Source organism: Scyliorhinus canicula, chromosome 18 (assembly GCF_902713615.1).
Source record: "Scyliorhinus canicula chromosome 18, sScyCan1.1, whole genome shotgun sequence".
Classification (NCBI taxonomy): Eukaryota; Metazoa; Chordata; class Chondrichthyes; order Carcharhiniformes; family Scyliorhinidae; genus Scyliorhinus; species Scyliorhinus canicula.
In genome coordinates, this window is record NC_052163.1 from 75,824,205 (window position 1) to 75,844,201 (window position 19,997).

The window sequence follows — 19,997 nt, forward strand, 5'->3', positions numbered from 1 at the left end:
ATGTACAACCTTCTGACTCAGCAGGAATGTTACCAGTGAACCATTTCAATACTAGTGGCAATGATGCCAGCCGTGGAAGAGGTCCTAGCTTGGTCCCTTGTCTTGACTGATCATAGAATCATAGAATTTACAGTGTAGTAAGAGGCTATTCGTCCCATCGAGTCTGCACCGTCCCTTGGAAAGAGCACCCTACTTAAGCTTGCATTCCAGTTTTCCTGGTGAGTGACAGACTCTGGGGAAACATTATGCCAAACCTGCAAAGTGCGGCTCCTAAAGGAATGACAGTGATGCAATCTATGACTGGGTTCCTGATTGCGGGGAAAAATTGAAGCTGACAAAGGGAGAGAGAAGAAAGTCGGGTGAAGTCAGTTAGATTCTACATTTGGAGGGATATAGACTTGTTCTGGATGGGCAGAATAGCCTTGTTCATTCATAATTGTCTAGTGAACGGCATATATAATCCACAAAGCTGGTTTTATTTCAACATTTTTGTACAAAATTGTGACCTAGTGGTTGCTGGATGATCTGGTGTAAGGCAGCCACATCTTTTCTATCTTCCAACTAAATTCTTTGTGATTACAACTTGTAGTTTGATTCAAAATTCACATTAAAATGTTAACATTCCTTTATACACGACAATTGATTGAGCCTCCTATAAAGGTCTGCTTAAATGACTTGGTGCTTTATCATGTCTAGATCAGGTGGTATTTTTGTTGGTATGCATAAGGCTGGTAGATTAATATAGTAAAAAGATTGAAGCTGGTGCGGAACTTTAATTGAAATGCCTCTATGATGTACATATTCCAGATATGGGCCCTCCTCACCATCCTCCACACCGATTGCCTCCACCAGGAATGGGAGAACCCCCTCCCTGGGGTGGACCCCAGCATCCCGATTTTGCTGGTCCTCCTCCAGGTTTTAACGGACAGCCTCCACATATCAGGCGGCAGGGGCCTCCTCCGCCTCAGATCAGCCCGGATGACCCCAGCCTGGTCCCCAATGTGCCATATTTCGATCTCCCAGCAGGATTAATGGCACCACTGGTGAAGGTAAGTAACCAGCTCAATCTGCTGGCTGAACAATAAGCATTCAAATAGCACCTTTAATACAGAAACAGGAGCATTATCGGAAAACGCTTGACACTCCGCTGACAAGATATTGGGTAGCAATGGAACGAGAAACAGAGTTAACATTTTGAATCCAATATGATTCTTTGGAACAGTTCCAAAGAAGAGTCATATTGGACTCCAAATGTTAACTCTCTCTCTCTCTCTTTCTCCACAGACCATGCCAAACCTGCTGAGTTTATCCAGGACTTTCTGTTTTTATTTCCGATATCCAGCATGTGCAGTATTTTTCTTTTAATATACAGGGAAGGGTGATTAAACTTTTGGTCAAAAAGGTAGATTTCAAGTCGAGTCTTAAAGCAGAGAGAGAGAGGCAAAGGTGTTTCAGAATTCCAGAATTTGGATTTTAGGTGGATGAAGAACTGGCCACCAGAGGTCAGCTGAAGAGTGGGGTGTGCAAGTGGCCATATTTGGCGGAATGCAAAGTTCTAGGATGGTTGCAGGGTTGTGTGACTTTACAGAGATGGGGAGGGTGATGCTATGAATGATTTAAAAATGCTAAATTTAAGATATGGGCGGACTGGGAAACCAATAGAGATTGGCAAGAACACATTGGTCTGGTGTGGGATAGGATAAGGGTAGATGAGTTCAAGTTTATCAAGGGTGGAAATTGGGAAGTCAACTTTGAGAACATTGAAACAGTTGAGTCAGTTGGTAACAATGAGTGTTTCAGTAGTAGATGAGCTGAGGGAGGGGTGGGAATAGCTGATAGTACAGAGATGGAAGTTGGCAATCTGGGTGATGGAGGTGCTAAGAGGTCAGAGCTCAACTTGGGGTGAAATGCGAAGCAGAGTTCTGTTCAGTTGTAGAGCTATTATGGCACAGAAGGCAGCCAGTTAGCCCATCAAGTAGGGGATTTTCACAGTAACTTCATTAATGTGTTAATGTAAGCATATTTGTGACAATAATAAAGATTATTATTAAGTACATGACAGCTCTGTAGAGAAATCCTGTCGGCCCCATTTTCCTGCCGTACCTTTGAAACCCTGCAAATTTATTGCCTCTGGCACCCATTCAATTTCTTGCTGAAATCATTACCATTTGCCCCAATATCTCTTGCCTTAATGGTTATACCTGTTGCATAGTCATAGGCAACTTCGGCCCAGCTTGTCCATGCCGCCCAGTTACTGTCACTAAGCTAGTCCCACTTGCCTGCATTTGGCCCATTTCCCTCTATACCCACCCTGCCCATGTAACTCTCTAACTGCTTTTTAAAGGACAAAATCGTACCCGCCTCTAGCACTGCCTCTGGCAACCCATTCCAGATACTCACCACCCTCTGTGTGAAGAAATTTCCCCTCTGGTCTCTTTTGTATCTCTCCCCTCAAACCTATGCCCTCTAGTTCTAGACTCCTCTATCTTTGGGAAAAGATGTTGACTGTCTCATCTGTGCACTTTATTATATTACAGACCTCTATAAGATCACCCCTAAGCCTCCTAGACTCCAGGAAAAAGTTCCAGCCTCTCCTATAACTCAGACCATCAAGTCCTGGTAGCATCCTTGTAAATCTCCTCTGCACGCTTTCTAGTTTAACAATATCCTTCCTATAATATGGTGACCAGAACTGAACACTGTATTCTATGTCTTGTACAACTTCAACAAGATGTCCTAACTCCTGTATTCAATATTCTGACCAATAAAACCTAGCATGCTGAATGCCTTCTTCACCACCTGCGACTCCACCTTCTCAAGGAGCCATGGGCGGGGGGGTGGGAGGGGGGGGCTGGAGGCGGGGGGGGGGGGGGGGGGGGGGGGGGGGCGCGCGGGGGGGGGAGGGGGAGGAGAGAAGGAGGGGGGAGGGCCCGAGGGGGGGCCGGAGTGGGCCCGAGGGGGGGCCGGAGTGAGCGGGCCCGAGGGGGGGCCGGAGTGAGCGGGCCCGAGGGGGGGCCGGAGTGAGCCGGCCCGAGGGGGGGCCGGAGTGAGCCCGGGGGGGGGGGGGAGGGGGCGAGGGGGGGCCGGAGTGAGCCCAAGGGGGGGGGCCGAGGGGGGGGGGGGGGCGCCGAGGAGGGGGGAGTGAGGGGGGGGGAGGGAGGGGGGCCGAGGGGGGGAGGGGGGAGGGGGAGGGCCGGAGTGAGCCCGAGGGAGGGGGGCCCGAGGGGGGGCCGGAGTGAGCCCGAGGGGGGGGGGGGGGGCCGAGGGGGGGCCGGAGTGAGCCCGAGGGGGGGGGGGGGGGCGGAGTGAGCCCGAGGGGGGAGGGGGAGGGCCCGAGGGGGGGCCGGAGTGAGCGGGCCCGAGGGGGGGCCGGAGTGAGCCCGGGGGGGGGGGGGGGGCCGAGGTGGGGCCGGAGTGAGCCCAAGGGGGGGGGGGGGGGGGGGCGGAGTGACCACCGGCGAGCCTGGATCCATCCGCCATGTTTGTGCGGGGCGGCCTGAGGGAGGGCGGCCACCGCGCATGCGCTGGTTGGCACCGGCCCAACTGCGTATGCGCGGGACCCGAGTCTTTTACGCGGCACCCCGGCGACTGCCCGAGTTGCCGGTACCTTGAGCTGGCCCTGCCTGTACTCCTAGATCACTTTGTTCTGTAACTCTCCCCAACTGCCTACCGTTAACTGAGTAGTCCCTGCTCTCATTTGATCTACCAAAATGCATCGCCTCACATTTATCCAAATTAAACTCCATCTGCCATTCATCCCCCACAACCATCTTTTGGGTTGGGTCGCCAAAGCCAATTTTGTATCCAATTGGCTACCTCGCCCTGGATTCCATAAGTTTTAACCTTTTGCAACAACCTACCATGCGATACCTTGCCAAAGGTATATCGCCACACTACCAACATAAGAGGGTTATTTATCAGGATGTTGCCTGGTCTGGGGGTATTAGCTAACAGGAAAACTTGGATAAACTCGGATTGTTTTCACCTAAACGACGGAGGTTGAGAGGTGACCTGATGGAGGTTTACAAAATTATGAGTGACATGGACAAAGTGGATGGCCTCAGATGCCTTTTTCCCCAGGGTGGAAATGTCAATTACTCGGGGACATAGGTTTAAGGTGCGAGGGGGAAAGTTTAGAGGAGATGGCAAGGCAAGTTTTTTTTACACTGAGGGTGGTGAGTGCCTGGAATGCGTTGCCAGGGGAGGTGGTAGAAGCAGATAACGATAGCGATGTTTAAGAGGCATCTTGACGAATACATAAATAGGATAGGAATAGAGGGATACAGTTTAGTTCAGACAGGCTCATGATTGTCGCAGGCTTGGAGGGCCTAAGGGCCGTTTCTGGGCTGTAACTGTTCTTTGTTTCACCCAGTACTTTGTTCAACCTAAAATGGTGGTTTATGAGGGGGCTAGAATCAGCGGCGATGGAACTGAGTTTGTGGGAAGGGCTGAAGACAATGACTTTGGTCTTTCCCATGTTGAATTGTGGGAAATTGCTGCTTATAGAGAACTGGATGTGATGGTTCTGGATGTCATCAGCATGAATGTGGAACTTGATGTCATATCTTTGGATGATCTTAATAACGGCAGTATGTAAATGAACAAAAGCGGGGAGTTTAAGATAAGCTACAGAGTTAACAGTGTAGATGTGCCCTTTGATATCCAAGGGCTCCTGAGAAACACTGATAACTTCTATGATACAAACTATTAGTTTCGTTAGTACTGCATTGGTTCTGAACACCAGTTGCTTTAGACCTTGCTATCAGCCTTCTGTAGCATTAATTTCTTAGTCTGCAATCGCTGTCATTAGTTGTCATTTTCAAGAAAAAGGAAAACTTGCATTTATGTGGCACCTTTCACAACCTTAAGATGTCTCCAAGCGCTTCACATCCAATTATGTACTTTTGAAGTACAGTCACTGTCTTGGGAAATACAGTAGACAGTTAGTGCACAAACTCCGCAAGCAGCAATTAAATAAATGACAGATCATCTGATTTAGTGTCATTGGCTGAAGGACAAATATTGGCAGTTTTACCCAGCCTTACTTTGTACCTGTGACATTGCAGTACTCCCTCAGTACTGCATTAAAACACTAGCCTGGATTATGTGCTTCATTCCCCTATGAGTTGAACTTGAACTTGCCCAGATTAATCGGACTGTGATGGAAGTATTGAAATTACATCATAATGTCCACTCAAATGTAGTTTAATCTTATGTTTCATATAACATTTACAACTGGCAGTGAATAATCCTTGACCATTTTTGTCATCAAAACCCAAAGACGAAGTGCACACTTATAGTCCGGCCATTCTAGAGTAAGTCTTTTTTTAAAAGGTGGATTAAAATGGTCTCAGTAAACCTTTAGTAGCAAGATCCATTATCCGATATTTTGCTCCCTCCATTTATAAAAATATATATAGGCATACAAATATCAAACGAACAAGCAACTTGCTGAATATGATTTGTACACCAACTACTAATTGCTTGTTATTTTCAAACAGCTGGAAGACTATGACTACAAAGCCCTGGAGCCTAAAGATATGCGTCTTCCACCTCCAATGCCACCGAACGAGAGGTTGCTTGCTGCGGTTGAGGCATTTTACAGTCCTCCATCTCATGACAGACCAAGAAACAGGTAGGAGTCTTGCAAAGTCTACATACTGTATTGTTATTCAGCTTGTTTCTGTGTCTGCTGAGAAATGTTTGCTGTTTGCCATAGTGATCAGGCACTGGAGTCAAATAAATTAACAGTGTGCTTAAATAGACCTTTATACCACAAGACACTATTCTGTGTAATTGCTACAAGCCTATGTTTATGCTACTGACAATCCTCCTCCCACCTCTTTTAATCCTTTTTCTAACCTCTAATTCCTTTCTCCCTCTAGTACTTCTAGCTTTCCATTGAATGCCATCTAAACTGTTCTCTAAGTAAATAAGATCCTCAATTTCTTATTGGGTATATTGGTCACTATCTTACATTTATTATCCCGAGTTTTGGACTTTCCCTTAACATTTTCTGGCCTTTCATATTCTTAATGACTGTATCAGCTTGCCCCCTTAGTCCTTTCAATACTGTGGAAATGAATGTCTTTCCTGATATCTGGTGAATCTTTTTTGCACCTTCCCCAGTACCTTGATTATTTCGTAACATAGAGACCAGAACTGTGCACAGTACTTTCAAGTGTGGTCTAACCATAGTTCTATATAACTTTTCTGCTTTTCAATTAATTCTAGAAATTAATTTCAGTGCTTGATTTGCTTATTAACCCCTATCACTGCTGCTTGTGATTTTGTGTATTTTAGGTCCTTTTATTTCTTTTTTTAAAAATTTAGAGTACCCAATTAATTTTTTCCAATTAAGGGACAATTTAGCGTGGCCAAACCACCTAGCCTGCACATCTTTGGGTTGTGGGGGCGAAACCCACGCAAACACGGGGAGAATGTGCAAACTCCACATGGACAGTGACCCAGAGCTGAGTTTGAACCTGGGACCTCGATGCCGTCAGGCTGCAGGGCTAACCCACTGCGCCACTGTACTGCCTGGTCCTCTTATTCTAAGGAATGCACAATCCCCTTATTCCTTCTATCAAATTGCTCCAACTCATGCACGATCTATCTTAAAATTAATTCGCCAATTACATGCCTATTCTGCAAGTTTCTTCATGCCATCTCAGTTATTGATTGTGCTTCCTAACTTTGTGTCATCTGCAAGTTTTGAAACTGTACACCCGTTATCCCTGGTGTAAATAGTGAACAACAGTGGGCCCAAAATCAAACCATTGTGGAACACCACTTCCCACTTTTGCCAGTAACTACCTATACGCCTTACTCTGTTTCATAGCCACCGCTCTATCCGCTTTGCCCCGTGTATTCTGACAAATACTCTAAGCTTAATCCTGAGTCAGGTGGTACCTTATTGAAGGTCTTTTGAAAATTCAAATATGTTGGGTGGAATTCTCCATTTCTGAGACTAAGTGCTGACGCCAACGGAGAATCCGTGGACTTTTACAACAGAAAAATCAGCACCGCACCTGGACCGATTCCGCTATCGTTGAGGGGTTAGCGCTGGCGCCGCGTGGAACACAGTTCATTCCCATGAAAAACAGTGTGGGATTGGCCAGGTCTGCGATTGACACTCAGGAAGCTGACAAGCTGCAGCCGCACACTCCCCACATACACTTATCGAAGCCAAGAAGATAGCACTGATTGTGCTGAAGTGTGCCCACACAGCTGATGGGTCACCTGGCACAAGGTTTAAAGTGGGCTGTTAGCGTTGTGCGCAGCTGCATGGCTTTCGGTGTCAGCTAATGGAGAATCCCACCCGTTATATCTGCTGGTTTTACCCTTATTTACCCTTTTTCTTATTTATTCAAAGAATGCAACAAATTTAATCAAACATGATCTCCCCTTTTGAAATCTAATTATTCTTTACTATATTTTCAGTTTCTCGATGTTTGTCTATTGCATCTTGGAGTAAAAATGCCAGAATCTTTCCTACCACTGGCATTAAGCCAACAGGTCCAAGTTCCCTGGGCTTGTTCTGTCTCCCTTTTAAAATTCAGGAATAAAGTTAGCTTTCTGATGATCCTCTGACACCATTTCCTCTCCTCATCGTATATGTATGTGCAACAGTACCGTTGCTATCTTTTTCCGTGCTTTTAATAGGCACAGATATAATGCGGTTAGGGTTTTATTCCCTTTAATTACCTTCCCCCTTTAAGTGCCTTTCTATATTTTTTATTATCTTTCAATATTAGTAACCCCTTTAACTGTTGTTTTACTTTGCTTCCAAGATGATTTCCAGAAACAATATGTGTCATAATCTCAGGAAAACTTAGGATTCCCGGTCTCTCTAAGTATCAGAAATTCAACGGAATTGAATCTGTGCCAGGGATAGGTCCACATTGGACTTTTACCTGATTTCCTGGCTCCATTTCTCTATTTAATATTTTTTCTTCTTCAAATGCTTATCTAATTTGCTCTTAAATAATGTGAATGGCTCTGCTTCGATAACCACTTCTTTTAAAAAAAATAATTTTAATTCAAATTTTCACAAAATATCAATAACAGAAAATACTAAGAACAGAAAGAACAACCCCCCCCCCCCCCTTCCCCCGTGTATACAAAAAAGAAGAAATAAATTAACGCCTGTCATTAGCAAAGAACAAATATACACATCCCTTCAGCCCAAAACAAAGAGATGACCCTCCCCCCTTCTCCCCCCGGGTTGCTGCTGCTGCTGCTGGCCTTTTTCTACCGTTCTGCCAGGAAATCTAGGAAAGGCTGCCACCTCCCGAAGAACCCCTGCACTGATCCCCTCGGGGCAAATTTCACCCTCTCCAATTTAATAAAGCCCGCCATATCGTTGGCCCAGGCCTCCACGCTTGGGGGCCTCGCATCCTTCCACTGAAGAAGAATCCTCCGCCGGGCTACTAGGGATGCAAAGGCCAGAATGCCGGCCTCTTTCGCCTCCTGCACTCCCGGCTCCTCTGCAACCCCAAATATTGCGAGCCCCCAGCCCGGTTTGACCCTGGATCCTACCACCCTCGACACCGTCCTTGCCACGCCCTTCCAAAATTCCCCCAGCGCTGGGCATGCCCAGAACATATGGGCATGGTTTGCTGGGCTCCCTGAGCACCTGATAAAACCTGTCCTCGCTCCCAAAAAACCGGCTCATCCTTGTCCCGGTCATGTGAGTCCTATGCAGCACCTTAAACTGTATGAGGCTAAGCCTCGCAGAAGAAGAGGAGGAGTTCACCCTTCCTAGGGCGTCCGCCCACGTCCCCTCCCCAATCTCCTCACCCACTCCTCCTCCCATTTACCCTTCAGCTCCTCCACCGAGGCCTCATCTACCTCCTGCATCACTTGGTACGTTGCCGAGATCCTCCCCTCTCCAACCCACACCCCCGAGAGCACCCTGTCCTGAACCCCCCTGCGGCGGCAGCAGAGGGAACTCCGCCTCCTGCCACCTGACTAACGCCCTTACCTGCATGTACCTAACGGTGTTCCCTGGGGGGAGCCCGAACTTCCCTTCCAGCTCACCCAGGCTCGCAAACTTTCCGTCTACAAACAGGTCCCTCAACCTCCTAACACCTGCCCTGTGCCAACTCAGGAACCCGCCATCAATTCTCCCCGGGACAAACCGGTGGTTCCCCGTATTGGGGACCCCATCGAGGCCCCCACCTCCCCCCTGTGTCGTCTCCATTGCTCCCATATTTTGAGGGTAGCCGTCACCACCGGGCTCGTGGTATACCTCGTTGGAGGGAGCGGCAGCAGCGACGTTACCAGCGCCTCCAGGCTCGTGCCCACACAGGATGCCATCTCCATCCTCTTCCACGCTGCCCCTTCCCCGTGCATTACCGACTTACGCACCATCGCTGCGTTGGCAGCCCAATAATACCCACAGAGGTTGGGCAGCGCCAGCCCCCCCCCCCCTATCCCTGCCCCGCTCCCAAGAACCCCCTTCTCACCCTTGGGGTCCCGTGCGCCCACAGAAACCCCGTAATGCTCCTGTTAACCTGCCTGAAAAGGGCCTTCGGGATAAGGATGGGGAGGCACTGGAACAGGAACAGAAATCTCGGGAGCACCGTCATCTTGACTGACTGCACCCTACCCGCCAGAGACAGAGGCAACATGTCCCATCTCTTGAACTCCTCCTCCATTTGCTCCACCAGCCTTGTTGGGGGAGCGGCGCAGCCTGCAGGCTAAGTTTGATTTACTGACCACCAGAAAGGCGGAGACACAGTGGAGGAAGGCGCAGGGAGCGGTCTACGAGTATGGAGAGAAGGCGAGCAGGATGCTGGCGCATCAGCTCAGCAAGCGGGACGCGGCTAGGGAGATTGGTGGAGTGAAGGATGGGGTGGGAATGTGGTGCGGAAGGGGGTAGAGGTTAATGGGGTCTTCAGGGACTTCTACAGGGAACTGTACCGGTCGGAGCCGCCGGTGGGGGGGGGGAATGGAGAGCTTTTTGGACAGGCTGCGATTTCCACGGGAGGAGCAGGTGGAGGGACTGGGGGCGCCGATCAAGTTGGAGGAGCTGGTTGAGGGATTGGCCACATGCAGTCGGGGGAGGCGCCGGGACCGGATGGGTTCCCGGTTGAATTTATAAAAAATATGCGGACCTGTTGGGCCCCCTGTTGGTTCGGACCTTTAACGAGGCATGGGAGGGGGGAGTTTTGCCCCCGATGATGTCACGGGCGCTGATTTCCCTGATCCTGAAGCGTGATAAGGACCCCTTGCAGTGTGGATCATTTAGGCCAATTTCACTGTTGAACGTGGACGCCAAGTTGCTGGCAAAGATCTTGGCCACGAGAGTATATGACTGTGTGCCGGGGGTGATACATGAAGATCAGACGGGATTTGTGAAGGGGAGGCAGCTGAACACTAACGTGCGAAGGCTGCTAAATGTGATAACGATGCCGTCGGCAGAAGGAGAGGCGGAGATTGTGGTGGCATTAGATGCGGAGAAGGCCTTTGATAGGGTTGAGTGGGGGTACTTGTGGGAGGTGTTAGAGAGGTTCGGGTTTGGGGAGGGGTTTAGTAAATGGGTGAGGTTGCTGTACGAGGCCCCGATGGTGAGTGTAGCGACAAATGGGAGGAGGTCCGAGTACTTCAGGCTCTACCGTGGGACGAGGCAGGGGTGCCCCCTGTCCCCCTTGCTTTTTGCGTTGGCAATTGAGCCTCTGGCATGGCGCTAAGGGAGTCGGGGAGGTGGAGGGGTCTGGTGCGGAGTGGGGAGGAGCACCGAGTGTCACTTTATGCAGATGACTTGTTGCTGTATGTAGCAGACCCGGTGGGGGGAATGCCGGAGGTGATGGAGATTCTTGCTGAGTTTGGGAGTTTCTCGGGCTACAAGTTGAACCTGGGCAAGAGTGAGCTGTTTGTTGTACACCCGGGTGATCAGGAGGAGGGGATTGCTAGGCTCCCGCTAAAAAGGGCAGTGAGGAGTTTTAGGTACCTGGGGTTCAGGTGGCTAGGAGTTGGGGGACTTTGCATAAGCTTAATTTTACTAGGTTGGTGGAGCAGATGGAGGAGGAGTTCAAAAGGTGGGACATGCTGCCGCTGTCGTTGGCGGGTAGAGTACACTCCGTTAAAATGATGGTGCTCCCGAGGTTTTTGTTTTTGTTCCAGTGCCTCCCCATCCTTATTCCGAGGGCCTTTTTTAGGAGGGTGAACGGGATTTGTTTGGGCGCACGGGACTCTGAGGGTGAGGAGGGTCTTTTTGGAGCGGGGCAGGGATGGAGGGGGGCTGGCGCTGCCCAACCTCTCTGGGTACTATTGGGCGGCTAATGTCTTGATGGTACGCAAGTGGGTAATGGATGGGGCGGGGGCAGCATGGAAAAGGATGGAGATGGCATCCTGTGGAGGCACGAGCCTGAAGGCACTGGTAACGCCGCCGTTGCCGCTCCCTCCAACGAGATACACCACGAGCCCGGTGGTGGCGGCTACCCTCAAGATTTGGGGGCAGTGGAGGCGACACAGGGGGGAAGTGGGGGGCTCGGTGGAGGCCCCGCTGCGGGGGAACCACAGGTTTGTCCCAGGGAACATTGATGGCGGGTTCCTGGGGTGGCACAGGGCGGGCATAAGGAAGTTGGGAGACCTGTTCATTGACGGGAGGTTTGCGAGCCTGGGTGAGCTGGAGGAGAAGTTTGAGCTCCCCCTGGGGAATATGTTCAGGTACCTTCAGGTCAAGGCGTTTGCTAGGCGGCAGGTGGAGGGGTTTCCTTTGCTGCCCCCGCGGGGGGTAAGGGATAGGGTGCTTTCGGGGGTGTGGGTCGGGGATGGGAAGGTGTCTGACATCTACCAGGTGATGCAGGAGGTGGAGGAGGCGTCGGTAGAGGAGTTGAAGGCTAAGTGGGAAGTGGAGCTGGGGGAGCAGATTGAGGAGGGGACATGGGCGAACGCCCTGGAGAGGGTGAACTCCTCCTCTTCATGTGCGAGGCTTAGCCTCATCCAGTTCAAGGTACTGCACAGGGCTCATATATCTGGGACGAGGATGAGCAGTTTTTTTGGGAGGTGAGGACAGGTGCATTAGGTGTTCGGGGAGCCCAGCGAACCATGCCCATATGTTTTGGGCATGCCCGGCACTAGGGGAATTCTGGCAGAGGGTGGCAAGGACGGTGTCGAGGATGGTAGGGTCCAGGGTCAAGCCAGGCTGGGGACTCGCGATATTTGGGGTTGGGGTGGAGCCGGGAGTGCAGGAGGCGAAAGAGGCCGGTGTTTTGGCCTTTGCGTCCCTAGTAGCCCGGCGGAGGATCTTGTTGCAATGGAAAGATGCGACACCCCCAAGCATGGAGACCTGGAAAAATGACATGGCGGGATTCATTAAGCTGGAGAAGGTCAAATTCGCCCTGAGGGGGTCGGTACAAGGGTTCTTTAGGCGGTGGTAGCCTTTCCTCGACTTTCTGGCTCAACGATAGGGAACTAGGTCAGCAGCAGCAGCAACCCTGGGGGGGGGGGGGGGGTTATTGTTTATGTTAATTTAATTTATTTTGTTGTTCATCGGGTTTTGGGGGGTGGGGGGGCTCGTTATATGCGTTGTTACGGGTCCGGAGGGGTGTTTATTATTGTTGTTATTATTGTTTTGTTAGGGCAGCACGGTGGCCTAGTGGTTAGCACAACCGCCTCACGGCGCTGAGGTCCCAGGTTCGATCCCGGCTCTGGGTCACTGTCCGTGAGGAGTTTGCACGTTCTCCCCGTGTCTGCGTGGGTTTCGCCCCCACAACCCAAAAATGTGCAGAGTAGGTGGATTGGCCACGCTAAAATTGCCCCTTAATTGGAAAAAATAATTGGCTAATCTAAATTTAAAAAAAAAAAAAATAATAATTATTGTTTTGTTATACATTTTTCAAAAATTTCAATAAAAATTATTTACAAAAATAAAATTTAAAAAATAAATAAATAAAAAATTCGTCCGGGAACCCATCCGGCCCCGGCGCCTTCCCCAACTGCATGCTCCCTATCCCTTTGACCAGCTCAACCGGCGCCCCCAGTCCCTCCACCTGTCCCTCCTCCACCCTCTGGAATCTCAGCCGGTCCAAAAAGCGCTGGGGGTTCGGACCAATACAGTTCCTCATAAAAGTCCCGGAAGACCCCGTTAATGTCACCCCCCCTTCGCACCACATTTCCTCCCCTATCCTTAACTCCACCAATCTCCCTGGCCGCATCCCGCTTACGGAGCTGGTGCGCCAGCGTCCTGCTCGCCTTCTCCCCATATTCATACACCGCTCCCTGTGCCTTCCTCCACTGAGCTTCAGCCTTTCTGGTGGACAACAAGTCGAACTCATCCTGGAGACTACGCCTCTCCCTCAGCAATCCCTCCTCCGGAGCCTCCGCATATCTCCTGTCCACCCTCACCATCTCCCCCACCAGTCTCTCCCTCTCTCTCTCTGCTCTTTCCTCTCCCTGTGGGTTCGAATGGAGATCAACTCCCCCCTAACCGCCGCCTTCAGCGCCTGCCAGACCGTCCCCACTCGGACCTCCCCATTGTCATTGGCCTCCAGGTATCTCTCGTAAAATCCTCGAACCTGCCCGCCCACCTCCTCGTCCGCCAGCAACCCCACTTCCAAGCACCAAAGCGGGCACTGGTCTCTCTCCTCCCCCAACTCGAGGTCCACCCAGTGAGGAGCATGGTCAGAGATGGCTATCGCCGAATACTCAGCATCCTCCACCCTCGCAATCAGCGCCCTACTCGTAACGAAAAAATCAATCCGGGAATAGGCCTTATACACATGGGAGAAGTATGAAAATCCCACGGCACTCGGCCTCGCAAAGCTCCAAGGATCCACCCCTCCCATCTTGTCCATAAACATCCTCAACACCTTGGCTGCCACTGGCCTCCTACCCATCCTGGATCTAGATCGATCCAGTGCCGGCTCCAGCACCGTGTTGACATCTCCCCCCATTATCAGCCCCCCCCCCCCCCCCCCCGCCTCCAAATCTGGAATCCGGCCCAACATGCACCCCATGAAACCCGCATCGTCCCAATTCGGGGCGTATACATTGACCAGTACCACCCACTCCCTCCTGCAGCTTGCCGCTTACCATCAAGTATCACCTGCCACTGTCTGCCACCACATTCGACGCCTCAAACGACACCCTCTTCCCCACCAGGATCGCCACCCCCTGATTTTTTGCATCCAGCCCCGAATGAAACACCTGGCCTACCCATCCCTTCCTCAATCTAACCTGATCCGCCACCTTCAGGTGCATCTCTTGAAGCATGGCCACATCTGCCTTCAGCCCCTTCAGGTGCGCAAACACGCGGGCCCGTTGGACCGGCCCATTCAGTCCCCTCACATTCCAGGTTATCAGCCGGATCAGGGGGCTGCCTGCCCCCCTCCCCCGGGGCTGCCTGCCCCCCTCCCCCGCCGACTAGCCATTGCCCACCATGTGCCCGCGCCCCCCGCTCAGCCCGTTCCCCACCATGGCAAACCCCCATCCCGACCCCCGCTACATACTCCAGCTCCTTCTTGGCCCTTCCAGCAGCAACCTGGTACACCCCCCCCCCCCCCCCCCCCCCCCCCCCCCCCGAACACCTCCCCAGCTAGGACCCCCCCTAGCTGCGCTGCTCCCTTCATTGCACTCCCGCAAGTCTGCTGACCCCGGCCACTCCTCCCAGCGTGGGGCTTCCCCTCCTCCCCAGTGTCCACCAGCAGGCTTTCCTCCTCCCCCTCCAGCTCTCAAGCGGGAAAAAGCCCGCGCTTCCCAGCTCTGGCCCCGCCCCCTTCAGCCCTCAGCACGGGAAAAGGCCCGCTCTTTCCACCTGCCTGACCCCACCTCCTCTGAAGCAGCTCCCTTTACCGGCCCGGTCCCCTCGCGGGGCCCCAACCCCCCTTCACACCATCAGCCCCCCACACTGCTGGTCTGCCCCCCCTCCTCGGGCCCATCCAACAAACCCAAGCAGTAAACAGTGCCCCACCCACCCTGAAACCAACAAAGAACCAACGTTAAACAGAGAAACCCCCCCTCAAAATATAACACAGTTACATGCAGACACCCGCACCCAGCCCTCTGTTTGAGTCCAACTTCTCGGCCTGCACAAAGGGCCACGCCTCCTCCGGGGACTCGAAGTAAAAGTGCCGGTCCCTGTAGGTGACCCACAAACGCGCCGGCTGTGGCATGCCGAACTTCACTCCCTTCCTGTGCAGCACCGCCTTCGTCCGATTGTAGCCGGCCCTCTTCTTTGCCATCTACGCATTCCAGTCCTGGTAGATCCGTACCACCGCGTTCTCCCACCTGCTGCTCCGCTCCTTCTTAGCCCACCTGAGCACACACTCCCGGTCAGCACACCGGTGGAACCGCACCAGCACCGCCCGTGGCGGCTCATTCGGCTTGGGTCGTCTTGCCAGTATTCTGTGGGCCCCCTCCAGTTAGGGGCCCCTGAAAGGAACCAGCTCCCATCAGCAAATTTAGCATTTCTGACCCCTCCAGCCCTTCCGGAAGGCCCAGGATCCGCAGATTTTTCCGCCTCGACCGGTTCTCCATCTCCTCAAACCTCTCCTGCCATTTTTTATGGAGCACCTCATGCATCTCCACCTTCACCGCGAGGCCTACGGTCTCGTCCTCTCTTTCGGAGGCCTTTTGTCGGATATCTCGGATCGCCACCCCCTGGGCCGTCTGGGTCTCCCGCAGCTTGTCAATTGAAGCCTTCAACGGCTCCAGGAGCTCCGCTTTAAGCTCCCTGAAGCAGCGCTGGAGAGTCTCCTGCACCCACTGCCTCCATGTCTCCTGGTCTCCGCCCGCCGCCATCTTGTGCTTCTTCCCTCGCTTCTGCTTTGGCGCTGCAACCACTTTCTTACTCGCCCCACTCCTGGTCCAGGCCATATACTGCTGGGGAAATGTTGCTGGCTCCTTCCCACGTCGGGAAACGTCGAAAAAGTACCGCTGGGGGCCCTAAAAAGAGCCCAAAAGTCCGTTCCTGGCGGGAGCTGCCGAACGTGCGGCTTAGCTCCGCATAGCCGCAACCGGAAGTCTTCGATAACTACTTCTGATCATTTGTTGCGTAACTCTCTAATTACCAATTGAAATGCTTTTTCACTACTTACAGAATAAAAGCTGATCAAAGCTTCAAACGTTCCCCTAAGTCCTACTCTAAGCTTGCATAGACAGACCTAGGGCGGAATTCTCCACAGGGGGCCGAATTCGTGAAGGCCATCGTGAACCTCGGCCTCGGAGCCCGCTTCCCGCACCTAATTCACCCCCACCCGGGGGGGCTAGGAGCGGGCCTGCGTCTTTCTCGGCAGCGACCTTGTCGCGCCGAGACTGTGAAGTCATCCGCGCATGCGCGGTTTGCCAGTTCCAACCCGCGCATGCGCGGATGACTTAATCACGCAGACGGCATGAACCCGTGCATGCGCGGTGGCTGTCTTTCTCCTCAGCCGCCCGGCAAGACGTGGCGGCTTGATCTTGCCGGGCGGCGGAGGGGAAAGAGTGCGTCCGTTTTGGACGCTGGCCCGACGATCGGTGGGCACCGATCGCGGGCCTGACCCCTCCCGAGCACCGTCGTGGTGCTCCCGTCCCAATCGGGTCCCTAGATGCCCCAAACGGGCATCTGGTGCCTGTTTCACGAATGCAGCGACCAGGTGTGGTTGCCGCCGTCGTGAAACGGGTGTGAAGGGCCGGCCGCTCGGCCCATCGGGCTCAGAGAATCGGCGTTCGCCGTGAAGAGCGGCGATTTTTCCGGGCCCGGGGGGGGGGAGAGAATCGCCGGGGGGCGTAAAAAATGTCGGGCGGCCCTCCCGCGATTCATCCCTGCGTGGGGAGTGGAGAATCGCGCCCCTCGTTTTCAAGTCTTTTATGACATTATCTTGCTATCTTTATATGCTAGTAAACTTGATCGATTATTGCTGAGAAAAGATGTTTTAACGAAGCTTTTCGTCTTGCCTTGGGTCATTCGCAAGAATATCAATGTCAGGGGGAAACAACAACTTTATACCATATGAGAAGAGGGTGCTGATTGATTGGCAGGTGGACTGTGATTAGCAGGGGTGTTGCCAGAGTAAGTGCAACAAGTTGATGGTGACTGACAGTTAACTGCCAAGCATTGTTTGAAAGCCAAGCTTCAATTTGGTCAAGTCATGGTTTAAGGAATGAACCAATTAACTTATTTTGTTTAGCTGCAACAGCCGCAATGTGTACATGATGTTTCTGTCTGCAAAGAACAGGGCCTTGTGTTATTGTGTGACTTCCAGTACACATGTGCCACACTGCAAATTGTGATTGACATTTTTAATTGGTTGTCAGCATACTTTTTAGCACATTGAGGAATATTTAGCAAATGTTGTCCAATTACAGAAGTGTATCTAATGTTGGCCATTGGTTTGTGTATTGCAAGCATGAACTTATTGCTTACGTTCTATACCTTGGCTGTTGCAAACAGCGGAAGGCACATTATTACAATTCCAGACCAAACCCCAACAGTGGTTAGGATACTGGACCAAATTCCCAATATTTTAGTTTATATTAAGAGCGTGGAAAGAATGATTCACTCCAGGAGTGATTGTGTGAAAAAATAGGGCTTTGGCATTTCTAAACCAAAACTTTATTATGAATACATTATTAAACTATTAATGGGGCAGCACAGTGGTTAACATTGCTGCCTCACGGTGCCGGGGGCCCAGATTCGAACCCGGCCCCAGGTCACTGACCATGTGGAGTTTGCACATTCTCCCCATGTCTGCGTGGGTCTCGCCCTCATAACTCAAAGATGTGCGGGGTGGGCACCTAAATTGCACCTTAATTAGAAAAAAATAATTGGGTACTCGAAATTTATTTTTTTTAAACTATTAACTTCACAACCGAAAAGCACAGCTTCCAATTACCCCTTAATACTACGACACTATTTCCTATTAAACAATGAGAAAAGAAACATACAGCTTTCAATCCAGCTTAAAAATCAGGGCACAGAGTGGTACTTGCTTTATAAAACAGATTTAGCTCCGGTTGGAACCCCTTCAGACTCTTCATGAAGCCACTTCAACTAGGTTGTTTTAGCCTATGATTCCACCCTTGCTACATCAGCAATTCTGCGGTCTCTGTTCTTCCATTCAAAGGAAAATTTTATTTTTACTATCAATGGCGCTATTTCCATACTCTGTTATTTTTCGCAAAGTGCAAAACTTTACATTTATCCACATTAGGCTTTAGTTGCTTCATGTCTGCCTACTCTTTGTTTTGTGACTAATCTTCTGCAGTCTTCCCTGAGGTTTGCCATGTTTACCTTTCTTTTGCCTGTGTCCAAATTATTTAAGTACAAGTTGGTTTATGGATTAAATATTTTGACAATAGATTTATTTAACCGTATTAATGAATGATTTCCTTGTGCAGTGAAGGCTGGGAGCAGAATGGACTTTATGAATTTTTCCGAGCCAAAATGCGAGCACGGAGGAAAAAGGGGCAAGAAAAGAGGAACCGGTAAGTGTTTATTAGGAAAGGAGAGAATTGGTACTGAAAATTAGATTAAAACCTATTCCAAATTGCAAAATCAAAAACCCTTTGATTTGATTTTTTTCCCAGTGGTCTCATTATGTTGGCTATCTATGATGTCAGCCATTGCCAGTTAACGAGTAGGTTTTATTCAACTCCTTGAACTATTCAGTCAAACCATAGCTGATCTACACCTCAAACCCACTTGCGCCTTTTGCTCGATATCCCTTGTTACCCTTCTCGAACAAAATTAGGCTATCTGAGTCTTTTAAGCTCAAATTGATCCCCGGCAATCACAGCTTTTTCAGGAGATAAATCTGGACTTATAAAGTGCGTCCTGATTTCCCTTCTGAATTGTCCAGCTCTAAACTTAAGTTTGTGCCTTGTTGTCCTTGATTCTAGTTCTACCTTATCAACTCCCTTTATCTCGGTTCGATCACCCCACAACCTTCTGAAGTCATGGGAGTACAGACCAAAGTTATACAAATTTTCCCCTCCTGTGTCTTATCATTCTGATAAATCTGGACTACAATGCTGTTTCTTGAAGGTTGGTGTCCAAAACTGAACGCAATAGCATAGATAGAGCCAATTGTACTCTTTAAGCCCCCTTCAAATAAAGCCCACTGTTGCAGTGTCTTTTTAATTGCTTTTCATACTTGTGCACTAGCTTTTAACGATCTGTGCACATGGATACCTAAATTTCTTTGTTCCTTCACAGTCCTTTCCCTCTCGCTTGTAAGAAATGATGCCAGTCTTCGTATCTTCAATCCAAAGTGGATGGCCTTGCATTTCCCCACCATAAATACAAGTCTCCACAGTTTTGTCCTCTCACTCACTTGACTATGTCCCTTTGTAACATCTGCAGCCATTTACTGTCCCTCCTGGCACCATCTGCAAATTTGGAGCAACCCTCCATTGCTTCATCCAATTCTCTGCCTAAAGTGGAAAGCTGAGGTCCCGTTGTCAATTCCCTGGGAACGCTGTTTTTCCTCTCCTGCCTTTCGGGTTGTTTACTTTATCCCTACTTTCTGTCCACCTCCCACCTAACCAGGGACCAACCAACGTTAGGTACTTCCATTTTTTCTAATAATCGCTTGTGTGCAAATGAGTGCCCTGCAATTTCGACTCTGGGCAGCACGGTGGTGCAGTGGTTAGCACTGCTGCATCACAGAGCTGAGGACCTAGGTTCGATCCAGACCCAGGTCACTGTCCGTGTGGAGTTTGCACATTCTCTCCGTGTTTGTGTGGGTTTTGTCCCCACAACCCAAACATGTGCAAGGTAGCTAGATTGGCCATACTAAATTGGCCCTTAATTGGGAAAAAAAAATGGGTATCCTAAATTTATTTCAAAGAAAGAAATTCAAATCTGTAAATCAGAAATTACCTATCCTTATTAAATTCACACTTGTTTTGCTTTGCTGTAAACTGCCTGCTTCTTCATTGTTCAGTTCTAGCAATTTCCCCACAGTTGATGTTACACTGATCGATTTGAAGTTACTTGATTTTTCTCTCCCTTTCTCAAATGATGGAATGACATTTACAATTTTCTAAACTGAAGACAATTCCTGGAT

The 19,997-nt window shown here is 50.5% G+C and overlaps 1 protein-coding gene across 3 annotated transcripts in view; it reads left to right on the plus strand.

The window, feature by feature from the left end:
- Nucleotides 1–19,997, plus strand: part of LOC119952858 (calcium homeostasis endoplasmic reticulum protein) — a 142,838-nt gene that overhangs the window by 100,523 nt on the left and 22,318 nt on the right. For all 3 annotated transcript variants that reach the window (XM_038776416.1, XM_038776417.1, XM_038776418.1), the window contains exons 11-13: nt 808–1,049; nt 5,502–5,635; nt 18,328–18,414. In XM_038776416.1, coding sequence (XP_038632344.1) covers nt 808–1,049; nt 5,502–5,635; nt 18,328–18,414 — 463 coding nt within the window. The remainder of the gene's footprint in view (nt 1–807; nt 1,050–5,501; nt 5,636–18,327; nt 18,415–19,997) is intronic.